General features: G+C 41.6%; 1 protein-coding gene across 1 annotated transcript in view; it reads right to left on the bottom strand.

The window, feature by feature from the left end:
• The window catches only part of LOC126995373 (CAAX prenyl protease 2-like), a 48044-nt gene that overhangs the window by 4921 nt on the left and 19982 nt on the right, over nt 1-23141 (bottom strand). The window contains exons 5-6 of the mRNA XM_050854878.1: nt 16429-16497; nt 11947-12009 (exon numbers count right to left, since the gene is read on the bottom strand). Of these exons, the coding sequence (XP_050710835.1) occupies nt 11947-12009; nt 16429-16497 (132 nt within the window). The remainder of the gene's footprint in view (nt 1-11946; nt 12010-16428; nt 16498-23141) is intronic.

Raw genomic sequence — 23141 nt, 5'->3', positions numbered from 1 at the left:
CCAAGAGGAAGCTTTTTTAGTGAGAGAGGAGGTATGAAGTTTCCAGTTAAAATTTTGAGTTGAGGATAGACTGAGAATGTTTATTGTAGAAGTTGACAGCTGAGTGTTATCGAAGAATAGGGGATAGGTGTTTGGAAGATTGTGTTGAGATGACGGGTGGAGAAACTGTTGTGGCATTGTAGGACATCAATTTTTTCCTGCCCCATTCAGAAATGACATCAAGATCTGAGGTTAAGTGTTCTGCAGCATACAGCCTAGAATCATGTAATCCCCAAAGGGAGGGTCTTCTGTTTAAAGATGTTGAGTAGTGCAGTCATCAGTGTAATAGTGGATAGGACAGTTCGATTTTGGAAAGATCATTAATGATCGACAGAAAGAGAGTGGGAGATAGAACAGAGCCCTGCAGGACACCACTGTTAATATATTTAGGGGAGATAGAACAGAGCACTGTAGGACACCACTGTTAATATGTTTAGGGGAAGAGCAGTGAATGTCTACCACAGCAGAGATAGATCGGTCAGAAATGAAACTAAAGATAAAAGTACAAAGAGAGGGATAGAATCTGTATGTGGGTAATTTAGGAAGCAAAGATATGTGCCAGACTCTGTCAAAAGCTTTCAAGATTTGAGAGCTTTTGACAAAGTTCCACTGAAACACCTAGAAGATGACCAGGAGTCAGTTAGGAAGGCAAGAAGGTTACCAGTAGAACACCCCTTGCAGAACCCATACTGGCAATCAGGTAGAAGGTCAGAAGTAGATAGATGCTAAAGAATTTTAAGGTTAAGGATTGATTCAAAAGCTTTAGAAAGTCAGGAAGTAAAGCTATAGGATGGTAGTTGAGGGACTGGAAGTCTCCCTTCTTAAGCACAGGTTGTATGTAGGCATACTTCCAGCAGGAAGGAAAGGTAGATGTTGAGAGGCAAAGACGAAAGAGTTTGACCAGGCAGGGTGTCAGCACAAAAGTACAGTTTTTAAGGACGATAGGAGGCACTCCATCATGTCCATAAGCTTTCTGTCAGAGCCACAGCCACAGAGCCATTCTGCCACAGAGGGGATACAAAGTGTATAATTTAACTGCAAGGCTGCTGAGAAGACAGACAGAGGTGTGCTAACAGTCAGTCGTCTTGGGAGGAAACCATCGGTACGTTATGACAGCAAGACACACACACTGCCATTGTGTGTATCTTGATGTCATAACTGCCCTCCCTTTGTACTGTCTATGGAAAACTGGAAATCATTGTGAGAGAGGCACAGCTACAAGGATTGAAACAATCGTTCACATCAGGTCCAGCCATCGAAGCTGATGAGGGAAGCTGTGGCCCTTATGGTCAAAATTATTGGATGTGATCTCTCCCACAGGGCTCTAGCTGTTATTACAGACTCACAATGGATATTCCACAGTCTTATCAAGGCCACAGTCTAATAGACTGGATGTGTTACAAGAGTTTGATGAACAGAAGCAAGCTTTTGGTGAGCCATACCTGTCTTGGTAAAACTCTAGAATCCCACCCAACTCACTCTAAAAGTTAACACATTATTTGTTGAGATTGTATTTGCTAATTATCACTCTGGTAACCGTTTCCATTATTATTACTCGTTTATGAGATTTAAAAATGCGGGGAAATATTACTATTTCAGTGGTGATAGGTTAGTTTAGTATATGCTCATGTGAAGAGTCTTCAGCTAGAAACTCCTCTAAGTTGGGTTATAAGTGCATCTTTATTTAATAGCCTAATGTATAAGGTTGCACAGTCTTCATTTTCATGGGTACCAATGTCATTATAATATGTTGAAGACATTTGGATTTTCCTACAGTATTCTCTAAACCTAGCTATTTTGACCCTCAAGCAAAATTAAACGGATTTACATGGCCTTAGCATTTTACTGTATTATTTTTTCAATCAACAATAAGTATTTAAATGAAATTAAATGTTATTGAATTATAATCATTGACGGCTTATCTTCACAATTAATACCTTGGAATTGCACAGAACATTTATTGCCGCAATAGTGTGTGTGTGTGTGTGTGTGTGTATTTACCTAGTTGTAGTTTTACAGGGCCTGGGCATTATGCTTGTGTGGTCCCGTCTCCGTGTCTGCATTTATCCAACTTAACTTTAAAGCTTTGCACACTCCTCGCTGATGCTATATCCTCGCTCAGACTGTTCCAAACCTCTACATTTCTTTGCGGGAAGCTATACTTCTTTGTGTCTCTCAAGCATCTCCCCTTTCTCAATTTTTTACTGTGTCCTCTTGTATTTCTGCTTATGTTTCCTTCTGTTAGTAGCAGTTCTTCATTATCTACTTCATCTATTTTGTTTAATAATTTATAAATTTGGATTAGGTCTCCCCTTTCTCTTCTTTGTTCCAGTGTTGTTAAGTTCATTTCCTTTAATCTTTCCTCATATATTAATCCCTCCAACTCTGGGACCATTTTTGATGCCATCCTCTGTATTCTTTCTAGTTTCTTTATATGCTTCTTCTTATGGGGGGACCACACTACCTCTGCATATTCTAATTTTGGTCTAATCATGGTAGTGATTAGCCTTCTCATCATGTCCTTGTCCATGTAGTTAAATGCTACTCCAATATTTCTCACCAAGTTACATGTGTCTCTAAAGATCCGATTTATATGACTGGTTGATTATCATCCCTCATCACTACTCTCAGATCTCTCTCTTCATGCACTTTTTTTAATGTTTCACCATTTCTCATTTTGTATATCCAGATTGGTCTTGTTTCACTTTTACCCATTTCCATAACATGACATTTTTTCACATTAAATTCCATCTCCCAATCCATACTCCATTTCCAAATTGTGTATAGGTCTTCTTGCAATATTTCACAATCTTCTTTGTTTCTTATATGTTTTTGTAATTTAGCATCATCAGCAAATAGGTTTATGTAGCTATTAACTCCTTCAGCCATGTCATTTACATATACCAGGAAGATTATCGGTGCTAATACTGAACCCTGTGGTACTCCACTTTCTACATTTCTCCATTCTGATTTTATGTCCTTGACTACAGTTGTGTGTGTGTGTGTGTGTGTGTGTGTAAACTAAGATAAGTGGTATTATAAGAAATTTTTGAGAAGATTCACAGGATGATCTGTTGCTGGAGGCTCCAGTTCCTGGATATAGACTAACTTCATTTAGACCTGTAACCTCAGCGTCTCTGAAATCGATAATAAAAAGGATGAAGCCAACTTATTGTGCCAATGATCCATTGCCCATTGGTGAGTTACTTCATAGTGATAACATCGACTTATTAATTGAAATCTTGGTTGACCTTGTGAACATCAGCATTTTTAGTCATACTTTCCCTGACATGGAGAAAAGGGCGATTGTGAGGCCGATACTTAAGGGTGCGTTGGATCCGCAGTGCTTGAGCTCATTTCGTCCGGTGTCGAATTTAACTTTTCTTTCCAAGATCATGGAGAATGTAATTCTAGAACAATTAAGCGAACACTTGCAATTAGTGGAGGCTCTACCGGATAACCAGTCGGCATATTGACGTTTGTATTCTATGGAAACTGCATTGTGCTCGGTGGTAAATGATATGCATGAGTTGATGGATGTAGGGAATTGTGGGATTCTTATACTAATAGATTTGAGTGCGGCTTTTGACACCGTTGTGCACGATATCTTGTTGCGTGATTGTGAAAAAATAGGGATAGAAGGAGCGGCATTAGCGTATCTTAAGAGTTATCTTGAAAACCGACCTTATTGTGTACAGATTGGTGGAACCTTTTCTGAAGTGAAGACATTGGAACAGGGTGTTCCACAGGGAAGTGTTTTGGGTCCTGTCCTGTTCTGTATTTACACCATTGAGCTGTCTTACCTGCTTGCCAAGCATGGAGTTGCTTTTAAGTTGTTTGCGGATGACCCGCAGTTTTATTTCTCATTAAGGGATGTACAGGACACTGAAGCAAAATTATCGGCTATAATGGTTGGCACTGGGTGCTGGATGGACTGCAAACAATTAAAACTTAATGAAAACAAGACGGAGTGTTTGGTTATTGGTAGAAATTTTGATATCAACAGACGTGACGTTCGTCACTTACAAGTGAATGGGGGAGTTATGAATGTGAGTGACAGCGTGAGGAACTTGGGTGTGTTTTTAGACAGTAATCTATCATTCAAAATTCAAATTCAACACACAGTACATATAGCAAATTATCATGTGAAAAATTTATCTTTTGTGAAGAAATACCTTGACGAAAATCAAATGCTGATGCTCATTCACAACCAGGTTATAAGCAGATTAGATTATTGCAACTCTCTATACTATGGTGTGCCTGACTATCTATTGAGAAAACTGCAACTAGTCATCAATCGGGCAGCTAGATTCATAAAAGGACTCTCACGCCGGGACAGGATCACTCCTGCTCTTATAGACTTACACTGGTTACCGATAAAAGCAAGAATAGTGTTTAAGAGATGTGTTATGGTGTATCAGTCTTTGAAATCGGGAAGGCCTAGATACATTAGGGAATTGCTCAGTGATTTTTATGTCGATGCCAATGTGACCTTGCGACATAATATAGAAGAGTACAGACTTGCAGAGCCTAGGTTTAATACTGAATCTGGATGGAGGGCGTTTAGCAGAAATGCCCCCCGCCTATATAATATGCTACCACTTAGTGTCAAGCAAGCGGATAATGTTGACATATTCAAGAAAAAATTGAAGACTTTTCTGTTCGGTCAGTGCTATGATCTGGAAAGTAAGACTGTGAGAGAGCCCTACAGATGTTGAAAGGAAGATTGAGGGTGGGAGTATGGAGCGTCTACAAAGATGGAATACTCCCATGAAGGACTACAATCAAGTAAAATCGTGTGTGTGTGTGTGTGTGTGTGTGTGTGTGTGTGTGTGTGTGTGTGTGTGTGTTTTTTACCTAGTTGTATTTACCTAGTTGTAGTTTTACAGGGCCTGGGCTTACGCTCGTGTGGTCCCGTCTCCGTATCTATAATTATCCAACTTTTCCTTGAAATTTTGCACACTCTTCGCCGATACTATTTCTTCACTTAATCTGTTCCAAACCTCTATATTTCTTTGTGGGAAGCTATATTTCTTTATGTCTCTTGAGCATCTTCCCTTCCTCAACTTTTTACTGTGTCCTCTAGTATTCCTGCTGGAAGGTTCCTCTCTTAGTAGCAATTTCTCATTATCTACTTCTTCCATTTTACTCAATAGCCCCAGCCCGATAGTGGTGCAGGCAAATTTTATTTATAATGGCTACCATGATATCTGACATATATAATATATATAACTACCACCTTAAGAATGATGCTGTACACATAAAAAAAGCCAGGTTTAGTGATTATAAGAACACTGTAATCAATAATCAGACCCTGATCAAACTGAAATAGATCCTCATGAGCACAGTGTCTGTAACGTTGATTAAGGGGAGCGCATGAGGCAAAAAATATTGCATTTTCCTATAGCATTACCATTTTCTGTTTTTTGCCTCTTGAGAGAAAGTTGGGGTCAGGGATAACTGTGTTAAAATATTACTGAAATCTGACGCCTGTATTTAGGCAAGAATCCACCTTTCATGACCCTCCCGCACACTGAAATGGCGCGCAACTGCTCAGCCGCTCCATCCTATCCCTTTTTGATGGGATTTATATGCTTTTTTGGCTGTTTTTTGCTGATTTGTTAATTACAAGTGGTCCATGAAGGATGACAAAGGTGGCCTTAGCATCAGGTGACTCATTTTAAAGAAAGAGAAAGAGATAGTGAACCGGAGCACACTCCTACATCTGTCTCACCTGCATTCAAGCTTTCTTCCTTGCTTTTGCAATGCCTTTAGTCAGAAAGAATAGGGAGGCAATGAAGGAGAGGGTGAGTACTGCTTTGGCAGCTCACCTTGCGAATATAAAGAAGCTGAATTAGGCAGAAGAGGAAGAAGCCCCATGATACCTGTATAGTTTTGTACATAATATCCATAGAAAAGGAGAGAACCAGGTGCCAACAAACCAGAAACAGTTACACTCAATGTAAAAACAGTATATCAATCATATATAATAGTTTTGGTTGAATAGCTACTCAGGTACATGATGAACTTGTAACTTGAAACTTAAATTGGTGATTTCTCAAAATGTTAGTTTTTTGATAAACAAGATGTAATGACTTTTTAACTTACTAAGCTATATTCACATTGACTGCTTTGATCAAAAGAAAAATGAAGGGGCTAAATTTTGATTGATCGTTTTTATTTTGTTAATTATTTTTAATAAGATAAATAAAAAAGATGAATTTGCCAGTTGAGCACAAAAAAAATCTATATAAAATATTTAACAAAGAAATCGCAAATATCAATCAATGAAAAAGTAGCAGTGTGGTTATTTTCTGTTTTGCAATAAAGGAAAAAGGTGTAAAACCACATATCAAAAAAGTATTAGAAAAGAAAAAACTGAAAAAAATGGCTCCCAGAAATGAAAAAAAAATTGTATATACAAAAAGTATGGGTGCTATCTCTCAAACCTGGTCATAAATACCCACATTGCACCTAGTGTCTAGTATATGAGTCTCAGATAAAAACTTTAACCCCTTCACTACGGCCGGGCCAAAATAGTGCCCTGCACCACATCCGGGATTGCTGCGTGCGCCAAATTTAAAATATCGCTATTGAATATAACAAGTTTTCAGCCATAAACTCAACATAATCATCATGTATTATATATGAAAACATGCAGAATTAAATGGTGCACATAGAGAAACACTACGGCTGGGCCAAAACAGTGCCCCGCGCCGTATCCGGGATCGCTGCGCGCCAAATTTCAAATGTTGCTATTGAATATAACAAGTTTTCAGCCATAAACTCAATATAATCATCATTTTTTATATATGAAAACATGCAGAATTAAATGGTGCACATAAAGAAACATAAATTAATTGATAATTTTGAGATGTAAGCATAAATATAGATAAAATAACTCGTATATTGGCTAAAGCAAGCCAGGACGCAGTAAGCGCGTCCTCGGATATGGTACAGGGCACGCAAGGATGCAGTATACGCGTCCTCGTGTTGAAGGGGTTAAGTTTGATTTTTATTCCCTGTGTCACCAAATACGCCCCCTTAAGGTGGCCTATGAAATAGCCCAAGTGAATGGCCAGCTAATGACTTATAAAAAGGAGCTGTCTGTCTCCTATAGTACTCCTTCATTTATCAAAATCCTTAAGCAGACATTAGAAGTTAAAAAAGGAAGCTGCACATGCTCATCTCAATCCCTTTGGCCTCTGATCCTATGGTGAGTGAACAGGGCAAGTGTAACATCCAGGTTACCACAGTTCACTTTCACAAGGTTTCCCTAGGTATCCATTTATCGACCAACCTAAAAGGGAGAATGAACAGGTAGGTGGGCTACAAGCAGACTGCCCCGGCTGGGATTCAAATCTAATCCTGCAGTTTGGTAGATAGGTGTGCTAATGACTACACCATGGAGGCATGAATCAAAAGTGATGCCAAAAATGACTTGTACATATATCACCTTCTACAGACGACAATGAGATTATCCCCAGCATCCTGCACTAGAATACTAAAAGAGTCATGGTTGATGACAGCTTAACTAACTTTTAATTTTTTTCACCACACGATAAATGAATGCATATACTACTATGACAATGGAACCTACTTCCTGTTAACCTGTATAGAAAGAATTGCCCTACCCTGACCTGCACTGGCTAGGACTTTTTTTATTTATTTTTTTAAATTTTTTTTTTACAACAAAGGAGGCAGCTCAAGGGCAACAAAAAAAGAAAACAATAATAAAAAAAAAGCCCGCTACTCGCTGCTCCTAAAGTAAAGCAAAAGAGGTGGCCGAAAGGAAGATCAAATACAGGAGGAGAGGTGTCCTGATACCCTCCTCTTGAAAGAGTTCAAGTCGTAGGCAGGAGGAAATACAGATGAAGGAAGATTGTTCCAGAGTTTACCAGTGTGAGGGATGAAAGAGTGAAGATGCTGGTTAACTCTTGTATAAAGGGTTTGGACAGTATAGGGATGAGCATGAGTAGAAAGTCGAGTGCAGCGGGGCCGCGGGAGGGGAGGAGGCATGCAGTTAGCAAGTTCAGAAGAGCAGTCAGCGTGGAAATATCGATAGAAGATAGAAAGAGAGGCAACATTGCGGCGGAATTTAAGAGGTAGAAGACTATCAGTATGAGGAGGAGAGCTGATGAGACGAAGAGCCTCAGCCTCCACTCTGTCCAGAAGAGCTGTGTGAGTGGAGCCCCCCTACACATGAGATGCATACTCCATACGAGGGCGGACAACGCCCCTGTATATGGACAGCAACTGTGCAGGGGAGAAGAACTGGCGGAGACGGTACAGAACGCCCAGCCTCGAGGAAGCTGATTTAGTAAGAGATGAGATATGAAGTTTCCAGTTGAGATTTTGATTTAAGGATAGACCGAGGATGTTTAGTGTTGAGGAAGGTGATAGCTGGGTGTTGTCAAAGAATAGGGGATAGTTGTTTGGAAGATTGTGTCGAGTGGATAGGTGGAGAAACTGTGTTTTTGAGGCGTTGAAGGACACCAGGTTCTTCTTGCCCCAATCGGAAATAATAGTAAGGTCTGAGGCTAAGCATTCTGCAGCCTCCAGCCTTGAGTCATTAAGTTCCTGAAGGGTGGGTCTTCTATTAAAAGAAGTTGAGTAATGCAGAGTGGAATCATCGGCGTAGGAATGGAGAGGACAGTTCGTTTTGGAAAGAAGATCATCAATGAACAACAGAAAAAGAGTGGGAGATAGGACAGAACCCTGTGGGACACCACTGTTAACAGATTTAGGGGAAGAACAGTGACCGTCTACCACGGCAGAAATAGAACGGTCAGAAAGGAAACTGGAGATAAAGGTACAGAGAGAAGGATAGAAACCGTAGGAGGGTAGTTTAGAAAGCAAAGATTTGTGCCAGACTCTATCAAAAGCTTTTGATATGTCCAGCGCAATAGCAAAAGTTTCACCGAAACGGCTAAGAGAGGATGACCAAGAGTCAGTTAAGAAGGCTAGGAGATCACCAGTAGAACGCCCCTTGCGAAGCCCATACAGGCGAGCAGATAGAAGGTCAGAAGTGGAAAGGCGTTTTTTAATCTTCCGGTTAAGGATTGATTCAGAAGCTTTAGATAGACAGGAAAGTAAAGCTATAGGGCGGTAGTTTGAGAGATTGGAACGGTCACCCTTCTTAGGCACAGGCTGTATGAAGGCATACTTCCAGCAAGAAGGAAAGGTAGATGTTGACAGGCAGAGGCGAAAGAGTTTGACCAGGCAGGGTGACAGCACGGAGGCACAGTTTTTAAGGACAATAGGAGGCACTCCATCAGGTCCATAAGCCTTCTGAGGATTGAGGCCAGAGAGGCATAGAAAACATCATTTTGAAGAATCTTTATAACAGGCATAATGGAGTCAGAGGGGGGATGAGTAGGAGGAATATGCCCAGAATCGTCCAGAGTGGAGTTTTAGAAAAAAGTTTGAGAGAAGAGTTCTGCCTTATAGATAGATGAGACGGCAGTGTTGCCGTCAGGACTGAGGAGTGGAGGGAAAGATGAAGAAGTGAAGTTGGAGGAGATGTTTTTGGCTAGATGCCAGAAGTCACGGGAAGAGTTAGAGAAAGCAAGGTTTTGACATTTTCTATTAATGAAAGAATTTTTGGTAAGTCGGAGAATAGATTTGGCACGATTTCGGGCAGAAATGTAAAGTTCATAATTAGCATTAGTTTGAAGGCTCTGGTACCTTTTGTGAGCTACCTCTCTATCATTGACAGCACGAGAACAAGCGTGATTAAACCAAGGCTTTTTAGCGTGAGGAGTAGAGAAAGAACGAGGAATGTATGCCTCCATTCCAGAGACAATCACCTCTGTGATGCGCTGAGCACACACAGAGGGGTCTCTATCCTGGAAGCAATAATCATTCCACGGGAAATCGGAAAAGTACATCCTCAGGTCATCCCACCGAGCTGAAGCAAAATGCCAGAAGCATCGCCTCTTCGGTGGGTCCAGAGGGTGTACAGGAGCGATAGGACTGGATGCAGAAATAAGATTGTGATCGGAGGAGCCCAACGGAGAGAACAGTTTGACAGAATAAGCAGAAGGGTTTAAGGTAAGGAAGAGGTCTAGAATGTTGGGCCGATCTCCAAGACGGTCGTGAATACGTGTAGGGTGCTGGGCCAACTGCTCTAGGTCGTTGAGGATAGCAAAGTTGTAGGCTTGTTCACCAGGATGGTCAGTGAAAGAGGATGAAAGCCAAAGCTGGTGGTGAACATTGAAATCTCCTAGGATGGAGATTTCAGCGAAGGGAGAGTGGGTCAAGATGTGCTCCACTTTAGAATTCAAATAGTCAAAGAATTTTACATAGTTGGTAGAGTTAGGTGAGAGATAAACAGCACAGATGTATTTAGTAATAGAATGACAATGAAGTCTTAGCCAGATGGTGGAAAATTCAGAAGAGTCAAGGTTGTGGGCACGAGAGCAAGTGATGTCGTTGCGCACGTAGGCGCAACATCCAGCTTTGGATTGAAATTTAGGATAGAGATAGTAGGAGAGAACAGAGTAGAGATTGCTGTCAGTAGCCTCAGAAACCTGTTTCGGTAAGGAAGAGAAGGTGAGGTTTAGAGGAGGAGAGATGATGTTCCACAGAATGAAAATTAGAGCGAAGACCGCGAATGTTGCAGAAATTGAGAAGAAAGAGGTTCGAGGAGTTATCAAGACACCTCTCGGGTCAGCAGCCAGAAGGGGAGTCCTCCCTGGGGGAATTTGTGGTCCCCCCCCCAGGCGGGGACTCCGAGGCTTGGTGTATGTGCGCCATTTTGAAATTGTAATTTTGGGAAAAGGTGTATATGTTGTGTGAATGTAGTGTGGTGTGGATAAAGAGAGGATCTGTCTTTAGAGAGCATGCTGAACTACTCTCCGGTGTCGGTGAGACAATAGGGAAACGGTTAGTGAGGACATGGGAAGGGTCTTTGGAGGGCTTCAGCTCCCTTCTCACCTCCCATATATACCTCACCGGGAGTGGCTTGCGCCCGTTCGGTAGGTGTCTTCCTACCTACTCCAGCCCTACTTGCATATTATGTTTAAAAAGGTCCATGTCCTGCAAGGAGTAATTAACCTGGAGTTTGTGATTTGGATTCAGGGGTGTTAGCATGTTTAATAAATCAGCTAACAGTAAAGAAGATTCCACAGGTAATCAGGTCTCTCATGAGGTCTGACATCACCTGGGCAAGGTGGGCATATTAAAATGGCACAGCCACCCACTTACTAAAAATGAAAAGATTTATGACATGAATTGCTGCAATAAGTTTTAATTTCAATATTTTGGTGGGTGATATGGTGGTAAATCCATGGTATAGTCAGACTCAGCTATGAAGTCCATTTGGGCAGGGCCCACTCAGGGAATCCACTGGGCACAGCACTGCCAAACCTAGTCTTATTTATCAGAGTAAGGGCAATTGTGGGCTCAGCCTCCATCACATTGTAAATAAGTTCTTTCTCCCATCTGTGGAGCACACGAGAGTGAGTTGGAGTATCAGCCATTGCAGGTTGAAATAAGGGAGGAAGTGACATGGTGTCCTTGATTGCTGACAACATCAGAGAGCAATGTCTTCTCTTGTTATTGAATTTATACAGTTCATTGCTATTATTCTAAAAAGCAACACATTCATAACACTATACAGCCTTATTTAATGTATACAGAATATTTAATACACAATTTCAAATAATAAATAGCTGACACAAGGGAGAGTGATGTATTGGGGGGGTATGGGGCAGGGCTGTGGAGAGGCGTGAGCTCCATCCAAACAGACTCCATATTTAAGTCTGACTAGAATTAAAATGTTGCTGAGAGGCCAAGTGTAATCACTAAAACATATTACACAATGTTGCACAAGTTTTTGTCCAACACTAACAATATGAAATTGGTATTCAACAACATTTTTAAAATAAAAATATTCATAATTACCTGTTCTGATGAAGAGAAATGCAGAATAGAAACCAAACACTGAGGTATACAGAAACTGGAAACCTGTAAAGAAAAATAGATGTCATGTGGTTGGTTCATGTGATTGCACAACCAGCTTAATTCTGTAATGAATGAAGTGTAAATTGTAAAGAAAAATAGTATATAACAGAGAACTTGGCCTGTTCAAAATGCAGTATACTGAAAAATTACAGGTTAGGCTATTTAATATTTTGTTTAATCCTCTTTTCACTCTTAAAACCCCTTAATTACTGATGAACTACCTGTTGTAAGTCATGGAAAATTTTTGCTGATGGACTGATGAACTACTCCTGTAATTCATAACTACAGTACCCTCTCAAGTTTTGCGCTATCCAAGTTTCGCGATCCTTGAGTTTCGTGGTTAGTCATAAATTCTTACCATCCTGACTTTCGTGCATTATCACCCCGAGTTTCGCGCTGCTTTGACATGTAGGGGTCACGTCTACTTACCATTGGTGTCACGCACGCTACCTTAAAAGGTAGTATCACACCTAAACCTAAACCTAAAACTGTCCGAATTGACCTCATACATGTCCGAGAATATACTGGGATTCCAGGGTAGTTCTCCAAACACATTTTCTATAACTGTCCGAATTTGATGAAGGTGTCCGAAATGACCCCAAATCGGGTTAGATTCAGACACCCTTTATTATATTTATGAAAAATTTATATGAAAGATTTTAAATATCACAGTACTATGAGTCGATACCCCAGTGGACCAGCCTCACATACAATACTTAACATCACAAGTTGATCTAAAATCTAAATTAGAATTCACAAAAAAAAAAAAAAAAAAAAAAAAATCGTCCGAATTCACCCCAGTTGACGGTACTGTAGAAGAGGGGGCTGGTCATCCCTATCTGGAAAGGGAAAGGGGACTGACAAGACTGCAACAACTACCATGGTATTACACTGCTCAGTGTGCCAGGCAAAGTGCTTGCCCACCTATTGCTGATGCAAATTTGCAGACAGCTGCAAAGACCTGAACAGTCTGGGTACATGCCTGGTAAGTCAACAACTGACCATATCCTAGTTGCGTAGTGGTGGAGTGCTGATGCGTTTTGACAGGGGATGCTTGCAGCTACGTCTATCTCAAGAAGGCGTTTGATTCAGTGCATTGCGAGGCACTCTGCTGCAACTCCGTGGGATTTCTGCAAGGACCATTCGTTTGGTAACTGGCCTGACTTCTGGGACTGAGAGTGATGTGAAATGTGTGGGTGTGTGTGTGTGTGTGTGTGTGTGTGTGTGTGTGTGTGTGTGTGTGTGTGTGTGGGGGCTTATCTCGCTTCTTTCCCGTGAATGCAGGAGTGAGGCAGGGCTGTGTCCTTGCCCCATTGCTTTTCAACACTTGCATGAACTCGGTACTAGGCAGAGTTGTGGACCAGGGTCATTGTGGATCATCCATTAGTAATACCAGGGTTACTGACCTTGTGTTTGCCGATGATGAAGTAATCCTGGGGCTGGATTCATCATCTTACCAGCCACGTCTACGGTATCTATCACATACCGAAGCGCTACCACAGCTGCGGCATCTTTCAAACACGGCATTCATCAACGCTATGGTAACGCTCCGGTAACTCGCACCCTAGCAATGATTGGTTGGGGTGGAGAGCCAATCACATGCAACCTTTGATGCTGTATTTCATCTTTCACGTGTCCTTTGTTTACTAATACAGTCGTCCCTCAAATAGTACGGTTTTGGTTTTATACGGATTGTCATGGAAGAATTTTTTTAAGGATTTTTAAATTTCCCGCTCGTCGCACCAAGTAGCCATGGCGTGAGTGGCAACACTATTCTACCAAAACACCCGCTGAAAGCACCCCAAAGCATTCGAGAAAGGTGTTCACCTTGCAGAAGAATTCAGATTTAGGAGAAGTTATGTTTTGGGATGAGTTACGTTGCAGTAGGGAGAGCATACCACATGAATGAGAGCAGTGTTTGCTGTATCTATCACAGTGTAAAAGAAATTCTTGCCGCAGTAACTGCCAGTGCTCCAAGAGTGCTGAAAGAGTGGAGATAAAGGCCGTCCTTTTCTGTTTGTTCATAAATTAACCTATTATAAACACATAAATAGGCATTTTCTTACCTTAACCCTTAAGGCGCGGGGTTGTATGCCGTGTCTGTCCTCTCACGCGGGCATATTCAGGCTAAAACATACTTCACTTCAACCTTGCATACCTTTACTGCTATTTAACACACGTGACTGAATGAAGTATCATTGTAAAGTAAATACCCTCACCTGTCCTTTGACATTAATTTGAAATCTATATGTCCATTGGTAGAGCGCATACAGAATATTGAATAAGATCACTGAAAACGCATTATTATAGACAGTTTTCCACCCTTAGTGGACTTCCCTTCTATGATTTAGTAATAAAAGGCATAAACTTTATACAGTTTTTGTAAAAAGTACCTAAAAAAACTTAACTTATGAGCCTTCCTGATGTCCTTGATTTGTTCTGAGGTCAAATGGCCCCCTTCTTATGGGTGAGAGGAGGTGGAATGTCTAGCGGACATCTTCTCAAAGCTAACACTGGCATACACTGACCAAAAATTAGTCAAGAGAGCATGGTTGGGTATTGTTTGAAAGAAAACGACATGCTTACTCTACTTCACCACAAACAAATTAAATTTTACAGTGCGTTAAGTGGGGGAAATGGCTTGTCGACACCCGCGGTTTGAGCCCAGGCACCAGCCATCGACACCCGCGCTTTAAGGGTTAAACAAGAAATTGGTGGGCAGGAGTGGGCACTCCTACGGAATCTGGGTCCCGACTGGGTCAGCTTTTACTCGCCGGTCAAAGTTACCAGTTATGCATTTTCTGCTGCAGTGTTACCACACTGGGCAAGTGAGCCATCCTGGCAGCTCTCCTTTCCACATTGTCAGCGAGCGAGCCATGTCATACACTCATACTCTCTCTTACTCTCTGCCACAGTTTCTATTGCTCTCTAAATCATACTTGAAATAAGATACGAAACGGTAATTGTTGAGATTGACTCCGCGCCTCCAAATTACGACATTACGCCTCCATATTATATAGTTAAGGGACGCATATTTAAACTACGCCAACCAAACTTCAAATAACCTGACCTCTAACAGGGGGGCTTTGCCCCCCTCGAGCCCCCCAGCGTAGTAACACTGCACTGTGACTGCAGCAGAAAATGCATAACTGGCAATTTGGGCCCGTGGGTAACAGCTGAGCCAGGTGGGAACTGGATTCCCAAGAGTGTTTCAAGGGGGGGCATTCATTTTATATGGATTTTCGAATAGTAAGGGGGTCCTGGGTCCCTAACCCTTGTACTATTTGAGGGACGACTGTACACAGACTTCAAAATCAAGACGTGTATTGTACAGGGGTAAATACTGCCTTAAAACAAATAATTGGCGTTGTAATCCTTCAATTAGATGTGTTTTTTATAAATGAATGCACGTTACTTGTATATTTATCCTTGAAATAAAAATATACTTGCTAATGTATATTCTGAACATTTTTGTATGTTACCTTCATAGTTTTCCGTCGCTAATGTCAGCAACGTGCCTCGCTATCACAAGATTACATCAGCTGTGAACATGTGGAGAAAAGGTGGCCCCATTTCCCTGCGGAAGAGGTCTTTGCCCTTGTCACAGGGGTGAAGGAGAGATGGCAGGTGATTACAAGGCCACTGTCATCATGCCTCACTGCTGCAGCCAAGCAATGGGCGTTGACATGGGAAGCTGTGGCTGCTGAGGTGAATGGCGTGAGTGGCTTCGTGAGGAGTGTGGAGGAGGTCAGAGCAAAATTCTACGATGTCAAAGTCCACAGCAAGAATATTGGAGACTTGAGATGGGAGGTGACTGTCATAGATGAGAACATATTCCCTCTGCAGTGTTTTAACAAGCAGGGAAAAGTCATATGGGTGGACAGTTCCACAGACTTACATACTATAGACTGCTCGCCAAGGCCCTCCAAGTGAAGCCGGCCTGAGGCCGTGCACGGGTGTGCCCAGTTCATCCCAAACCGACGACTTCACACACCTCACTCCCACCCTGTTTCCTGACCCCAACATTCATTTTTAAGACAAATGGAGACCACCATCATCTTCCTGAGAAAATTCAGCATCACACTAGCATAAAATTGTAACAATAATGTGTAAATACACATGAAAATCAGAGTTAAATGAATAGTTTTCGTCACATTGCTTTTATAAGCCCAAATTCTAAATCTGCATGCTTTTCTGCTTTTGATGGTGTAGGGCACATCATGAAGTAAAAATATACATAGGCTCAAAATCGCCTTCGAACATAAGCCACGGCAGTGTCTACCCACTTACCACGCCTGCGGTAACTCACTTACTTTGGCATATAAGATGCATGTTCCCCTAATTATCATTAAGGAAGGCTTATATGACCATTATATTAACTTGATATTCAAGAAGAGAACATTTAATAATCATTGTACTCACTGGATATGAGGATGACTGCTGGAAGGGCAATGCCAGCACGCAAGCGATCCACGGCATGATGAAGGTGTGCTGTTGGGAAGCAAAGTTAAAACACTATGTTGATATAGGTTGTAATGCACATCAAATTTACAGTCATCCCCTGACAATGCTTGAATCATCACTCGGGGATATGCACATTTACAGGGTGCCACACAAACATTATTTGTAGGCAGTTCTGCAGTTTGTAGGATATTTCATAATATGATGTGTATTAGAGTATACAGGTGATTCTCCTACTTTGCGGGTTTTTACTTTGCAAATCTTATAGTTTGCGAAGTACACTAAAAATTATATATATATATATATATATATATATATATATATATATATATATATATATATATATATATATATATATATATATATATATATATATATATATATATATATATATTTTTACAGATAATTTTTTTTTCTTTCTTTGGTGTGAAAATACCATGAAGTGGTGGACAAGGTTTGGTGTTGTGAGGTCAAACTAAAATCAATGACCTAAGCTGAAAATGACTTACTTACCTGAGATTTAACACAAGGGTGAAAAAAAGGATAAGGTTGATTAGAGGCTGCAGCAGCAGCAGCAAAAGGAGGAGGAGGAGGTGGTGGTAGAGGAGGATCATAGATTGTGGACACACACACACACATACACAGCATTTTGACCTGGGGATGACCTCGGACTAACACCTACTCGCCTCCCAGAGGAGGATTACCTTCTCACCTCATCCCTCTACCACACCGCACTCCTCCACCTCTTCGCCCCTCAAGCATCATCACGACTTTCCCTTCGTTAATGTAAATTACCTACCCCCCACCCCTTTCATAGTTTTTTTATTTTTTATAGTTGCACTTTATCTTAATATGTACATTTTCAGCGTAATGGCTGCAATTTCCGACATAAACCGATTATCATTATTATTATTACACACACACACACACAGTGTAGAAAGAGGCATTGCATCTAACATGGTGTGTAATTCACCTCTTGGTCTGCTGCGGGTCTTTCTCGAGACAGCCAGCCGTTCCCCTACGGAAGAGCACAGAGCTCGTAGTACTGATCTATGGGTAGGACTGAGACCACTCACACACAACGCACCAAGACAATGAGGTCACAAATCCTTGCCTGACGTATCTATTCACTGCTAGGTGAACAGGGGCTACACATGAAAAAAGATAAACCCAACTTATCTTCACCCAGCCGGGGAATTGAACCCCGGTCCTTCTGGTTGTGAGTCAGACGCTCTACCCCTGAGCTACCGGGCCGTGTGTGTGTGTGTATGTATTTACGTATTTTACCTACAGTACCCTTTCGAGTTTCACGCTATCCATCTGGGGAGGCGGTGGCTGAGTCGTCAGAGTAACGGCTCCGTGTTCAGGAGGACGCGAGTTCAATCCCCGCCCGGTGCCACCAAGCTGGGATTTTTCAGCCGCTGCCAAGTGGCTTAAAACTACCCACATGCTGTCCAGAAGACCACCTATGAACCCGGACTCTAGATTCTAGGATCAAAGATGAGCTCTGGGAGGGCAGCATGAGCCAATGCAAGATGGCGCCACCATAAACACTCACCTGCGCCAGAACGGGCTGGGCCGACCATCAGGACCCACCGGAAAGAAGCCTTGGACCAACCATCAGGATCCACCAGGAAGAAGCCTACCAGCACAATAGGCCGCAATGTGTTAAAAAAAAAAAATAAATAAAAAAAATAAATAAATAAATAAATAAATCTGGACCTGATGGTCAGCCCCAAGCCCGTCATGGCACAGGCAACTGTTTATAGTGGCGCCATTATAATTGGCTCATGCTGCTCCCCAGAGCTCACTTTTTTCCCTTGTTATCTCAAAATATGTACCTTGGAAAAAGGAAGAAGGCAGGAAGAGAGAACGGGTCGTTTTAAAGCCACTGATGAAGCCTCACGATTGGCTGAGCTCTGAAAATACGCTTGTGATTCGCTGGGAGTACAATGACATCATTGCTGGCGCTAACCCAATCAGCGGCCTCACTTGCTTAAGGTGGTGTCACACTGGCCGTTTTCCTCTAACCGCTGTGGCTACTGGCAACGCCCGTGCGCCCATCCGGGAGCGAGTTGTCGGTTGTCCGTAAACTGGTGTAACACTGGTCCTTTTTCTTCCCACCGCGTTGGCGGCAGCTTGGGCAACCGGCAACTTTTCCGGTGTGTGTCACACACATAAGGGGAAATCAGAAGGGTGTGTGGGAGGGGAGGGGCAGAAGGGAGTCAGGTCATGTCATGACACAAACACAGCAAGGGAAATGAGAAGGGTGGGGGGAGGAAGGGGCAGAAAGTAGAGTCAGGTCATATCCTGACCAAAGCCCTGAGCTGACTCCTTTCTGCCCCTCCCTCCCCACATCATTCTCATTCCCCTTCTGTGTGTGTGTGTGTGTGTGTGTGTGTGTGTGTGTGTGTGTGACAAGTCAGGACATGACCTGACCTGAGTCAGGTCATGTTTGACCGAAGTCCTGATCTGACTCCTTTCTGCCCCATCCTCCCCACATCCTTCTCATTTCACCTTCTGTGTGTGTGTGACAGGTATGGACATGACCTGACCTAAGTCAGGTCATGTCCTGACCAAAGCCCTGACCTGACTCTCCTTTCTGGCCCTCCCTCCCCACACCCTTCTCCTTGTTTTCATCCTCTGTATCTCACCCTTCACAAGAGGGGCTCATAACCAGAGTGAAGCTACACACCTCCTCTCGAGTCGAGAGCTTGCGTGTTATTGAGGCTGCACTGAGTTGAATCAAACGCGACAGGGAGGAGGCGGCGGGAAGTTAAAAAGCGGTTAACATGTTAATAAGTCTCTCTCTCTCTCTCTCTCTCTCTCTCTCTCTCTCTTGCCATAGCCACAATGTTTAGAGGAAAACGTCCAGTGTGATACTACCTTTTAAGGTAGCGTGTGTGACGCTGATGGTAAGCAGACGTGACCCCTTACATGTCAAGCAGCGTGAAACTCGGGGTGATAATGCGCGAGTCGGGATGGTAAGAATTTAGGACTAACCGTGAAACTCGAGGATCGTGAAACTCGGATAGCGCAAAACTCGAGAGGGTACTGTAGTTGTAGTTTTACCGGGCCTGGGCTTACGCTCGTGTGGTCCCGTCTCTGTATCTGTATTTATCCAACTTTTCCTTAAAGCTTTGCATACTCTTTGCCGATACAACATCCTCACTTAGTCTGTTCCAAACCTCTATATTTCTTTATGTCTCTCAAGCATCTTCCCTTCCTCAATTTTTTACTGTGTCCTCTTGTGTTTATTCCTTCTTTTAGTAGTAACTCCTACAAGTAACATCTACTTCTTCCATTTTGCTCAATAATTTATAAATTTGTATTAGGTCTCCCCTTTCTCTTCTTTGTTCTAGTGTTGGTAGGTCCATTTCCTTTAATCGTTCTTCATATGACAATCCCTCCAGCTCTGGAACCATTTTTGTTGCTGTCCTTTGTATTCTTTCTAGTTTCTTCTTATGGGGAGACCACACCACCTCCGCATATTCCAATTTTGGTCTTATCATAGTGGTTATTAACTTTTTCATCATATCCTTATCCATGTAGTAGAATGCTAATCCTATATTTCTCACCATATTATACGTATCACTGAATATCCGATTAACATGACTCTCGGGCTGTTTATTATCTTGTATTGTCACTCCCAGATCTCTCTTTTCGTGAACTTTCTTTAATATTTCTCCATCTCCCATTTTATATGTCCATTTTGGTCTCCCTTTATTCTTGGCCATTTTCATTACATGACATTTCTTCACATTGAATTCCATCTCCCATTTCAAACTCCATTTCCAAATCTTGTTCAGGTCCTCTTGCAGAATTTCAGTCTTTACTGTTTCTTATATGTTTTAGCAGTTTTGAATCGTCTGCAAACAGGCTCATATAACTGTGTACTTCCTCTGGCATATCATTACATATACTAGGAAAAGTATTGGTGCCAATACGGATCCTTGGGGCACTCCACTCTCTACAAATCTCCATTCTGATTTTATGTCCTTTACCACTGTTCTCATCTCTCTTCCTCTTAAGTAGCTTTCCATCCAGTTCTTCCTTTCCTTTTCAATCCTCCTTTATATTCCAACTTCCATAGCAGTCTTGTATGAGGAACTTTGTCGAACGCCTTCTTCAGGTCCAAGTAAACGCAATCCACCCATCCGTCCCTTTCTTGTATTTTGTCTGTCACTCTTGAGTAAAAGCTCAGTAATTTAGTTACACATGAGTGTCCCTTTCTAAAACCATATTGTTTATTTGTGATTATATTATGCTCCTCTAGAAATCTGGGGCTTCGTGGTGCAGTGGTAAGCACACTTGGCTCACAACTGAGAGCCCAGGTTCGATTCCCGGGCGGAGTGGAAAAATTTGGGCGGCTTTTCCGATACCCCACGCTCCTGTTCACCCAGCAGTGAATAGGTAACAGGTATTAATCAGGAGTTGTGTCTTGTCTCCTGGGATCTGTTCCATTCTATAATTCCTTCCCCTCCTGTCTCTCTCTGGCATATGACCACAGATGTTGCGCCGACTAAACAAAATTTTCCTTTTCTAGAAATCTCGTCCATTGTTTCTTTATCACTTTCTTACATATTTTACATACTACACTGGTCAATGATACAGGTCTGTAGTTCAAGGTTTCTTCCTTCTTTCCACTTTTGTATAGGGGGGACAACTTCGGCCCTCCGCCACTCCTTTGGCACTTCCCCAGTTGTTATTGAGCATTTTATGATATCATATACCAGTCCAACCAGCTCATTTCTGCATTCTTTCAATATATAACCTGAGACTCCATCTGGTCCTACTGCTTTCCTCTTCCAGCTCCCCCATCATTTTATACATCCCCTCTTTATTTACTATGACTTCTTCCATATGAATATTTATCTTGTTTTTTTGTGGTTTGTTGAATGTTGATTCTTTTGTAAAAACTTGTTGGAACTTTTTGTTTTGTAGCTCAGTCATGTCTTTGGGATCTTCGATTATCATATTCCCGTCACTCAATCTTTCTATTGTTTCCCTTGGTTTGATCTTTCCATTTATGAATCTATAAAACAGTTTAGGTTGTTCCTTGCACTTTTCCACAATATCCTTTTCATATCCCTTCTCTTCTTCTCTCCTTATTTGCATGTATTCATTTCTCGCTACCTTAAAATCATCTTCATTCCTTTGGTTTTTATTTCTTTTCAATCTTATCCATGCTTTGTCTCTTTTTTTTCTTTTGCCTTAACACATTTTGCATTAAACCAGTCCTTTTTTCCTTTTTCTTTAGGTTTGTATTCTGGTACAAATTTCATTACTCCTGATTTATATGCCTTCATGAAAATATCATACTTTTCTTGCACTTCACTTGTTCTCTTTAACTCATCCCAGTCTAGCTCTCCATAGTATTTCCTGAGATTTTCCACGTCTGCCTTCCTATAGTTCAACCTGTTTCTTTTGTATGATTCATCCCCTTCACTTCCTTCCTCCTCTGTTTCCATCTCTATTATCACGTGGTCACTCTTACCCATGGGGCATCCATACCTTGATTCATTTGTCAGGTGCATTCCCTTTGTTAACACCAGGTCCAGTCTTGCCGGTTCATCTTCACTTCTATATTTTGTGTTTTCCTTCACCCATTGCATCAAGTTTTCCATTGTCAGTCTTAAAAACCTTTCCCCCCATGCCATTTCACTACCTCCACTTTCAAACATCTCCCTGTTTACCTCCTTACAATTTAAAATCACTAACTAATAGAACTCTTTTGTTTGTCTTAAGTAGTCTACTTAAACTCTGGATGGTATCTTCAATCATGGTCTCATATTCATCTTTACTCCATGAGCTAGTTCTTGGTGGTACATACGTTGCTATAATTGTTATCCTTTCTCTGTTTTTGTTCTCCAGATTTACACTCACTATTTCCGCCTTTCCTTCTCATAAACTACTGATTTTACTAATAACTCCTTTCTCGTCATTATCATCACTCCTCCACCACCTTTGCCCTTTCTATCTTTCCTCCATACACTGTAGTTATTATCAAACACTATTTGGATGACTTCATTTGGTTTAGTTTCTGTTAAGCATACTATCTTGGGCTCCTTTTCCTGCAGGTAGTCTTGTAATTCCAGCTTACTAGATATTAACCTGTCTACATCAGTATACATCACACTTAATCCCTTATTAGTTTCAATCTTGTCTAGCTTCTGCTCTCTTTCGGCTTTTCCCTAATGTACCATTTCTCGACTTGATCTCCCAGAACTCTCCAAAAAAATACCTCTCTTTCCTCTTCAGATCGTACATTATTCCTTTCTTTTGCCTCTGCTAGAAGTTCATTCCATTTCTTCCTTTCTTCTTCACTTTTATTTTTATTTATATATATTTCCTTACATCCTTCTCTTTCCCTTAACTTAGTTGTTCTGTACAATATTTCCTCTGTTGCCTTCTGCGATCTTAACCTCAATTTTACTGACCTAGTTTTTCCTTCTATGTAGGGGCCCATCCTGTAGATTTCCTCCACCTCCTCCTAAAGGTTTTGCAGTTCCTCATCATTTAAGTTCTTAAGTAAGTCTTACCAATTTCAGTTCTTCCTTTTCCCTTTTAGGGTTGTATATTATGTTCTTTTCCTTCATGCCATATATTGCTACGCTTTTCTTGTTATCTGCCACATCTCTTACTAATTCTTCGCTTTTCTTCAAAGCCTTAAC

Source organism: Eriocheir sinensis, chromosome 8 (assembly GCF_024679095.1).
Source record: "Eriocheir sinensis breed Jianghai 21 chromosome 8, ASM2467909v1, whole genome shotgun sequence".
Classification (NCBI taxonomy): domain Eukaryota; kingdom Metazoa; phylum Arthropoda; class Malacostraca; order Decapoda; family Varunidae; genus Eriocheir; species Eriocheir sinensis.
Note: the sequence above shows the minus strand (reverse complement) of the source record. Positions and strands in the feature narration are given on the sequence as shown.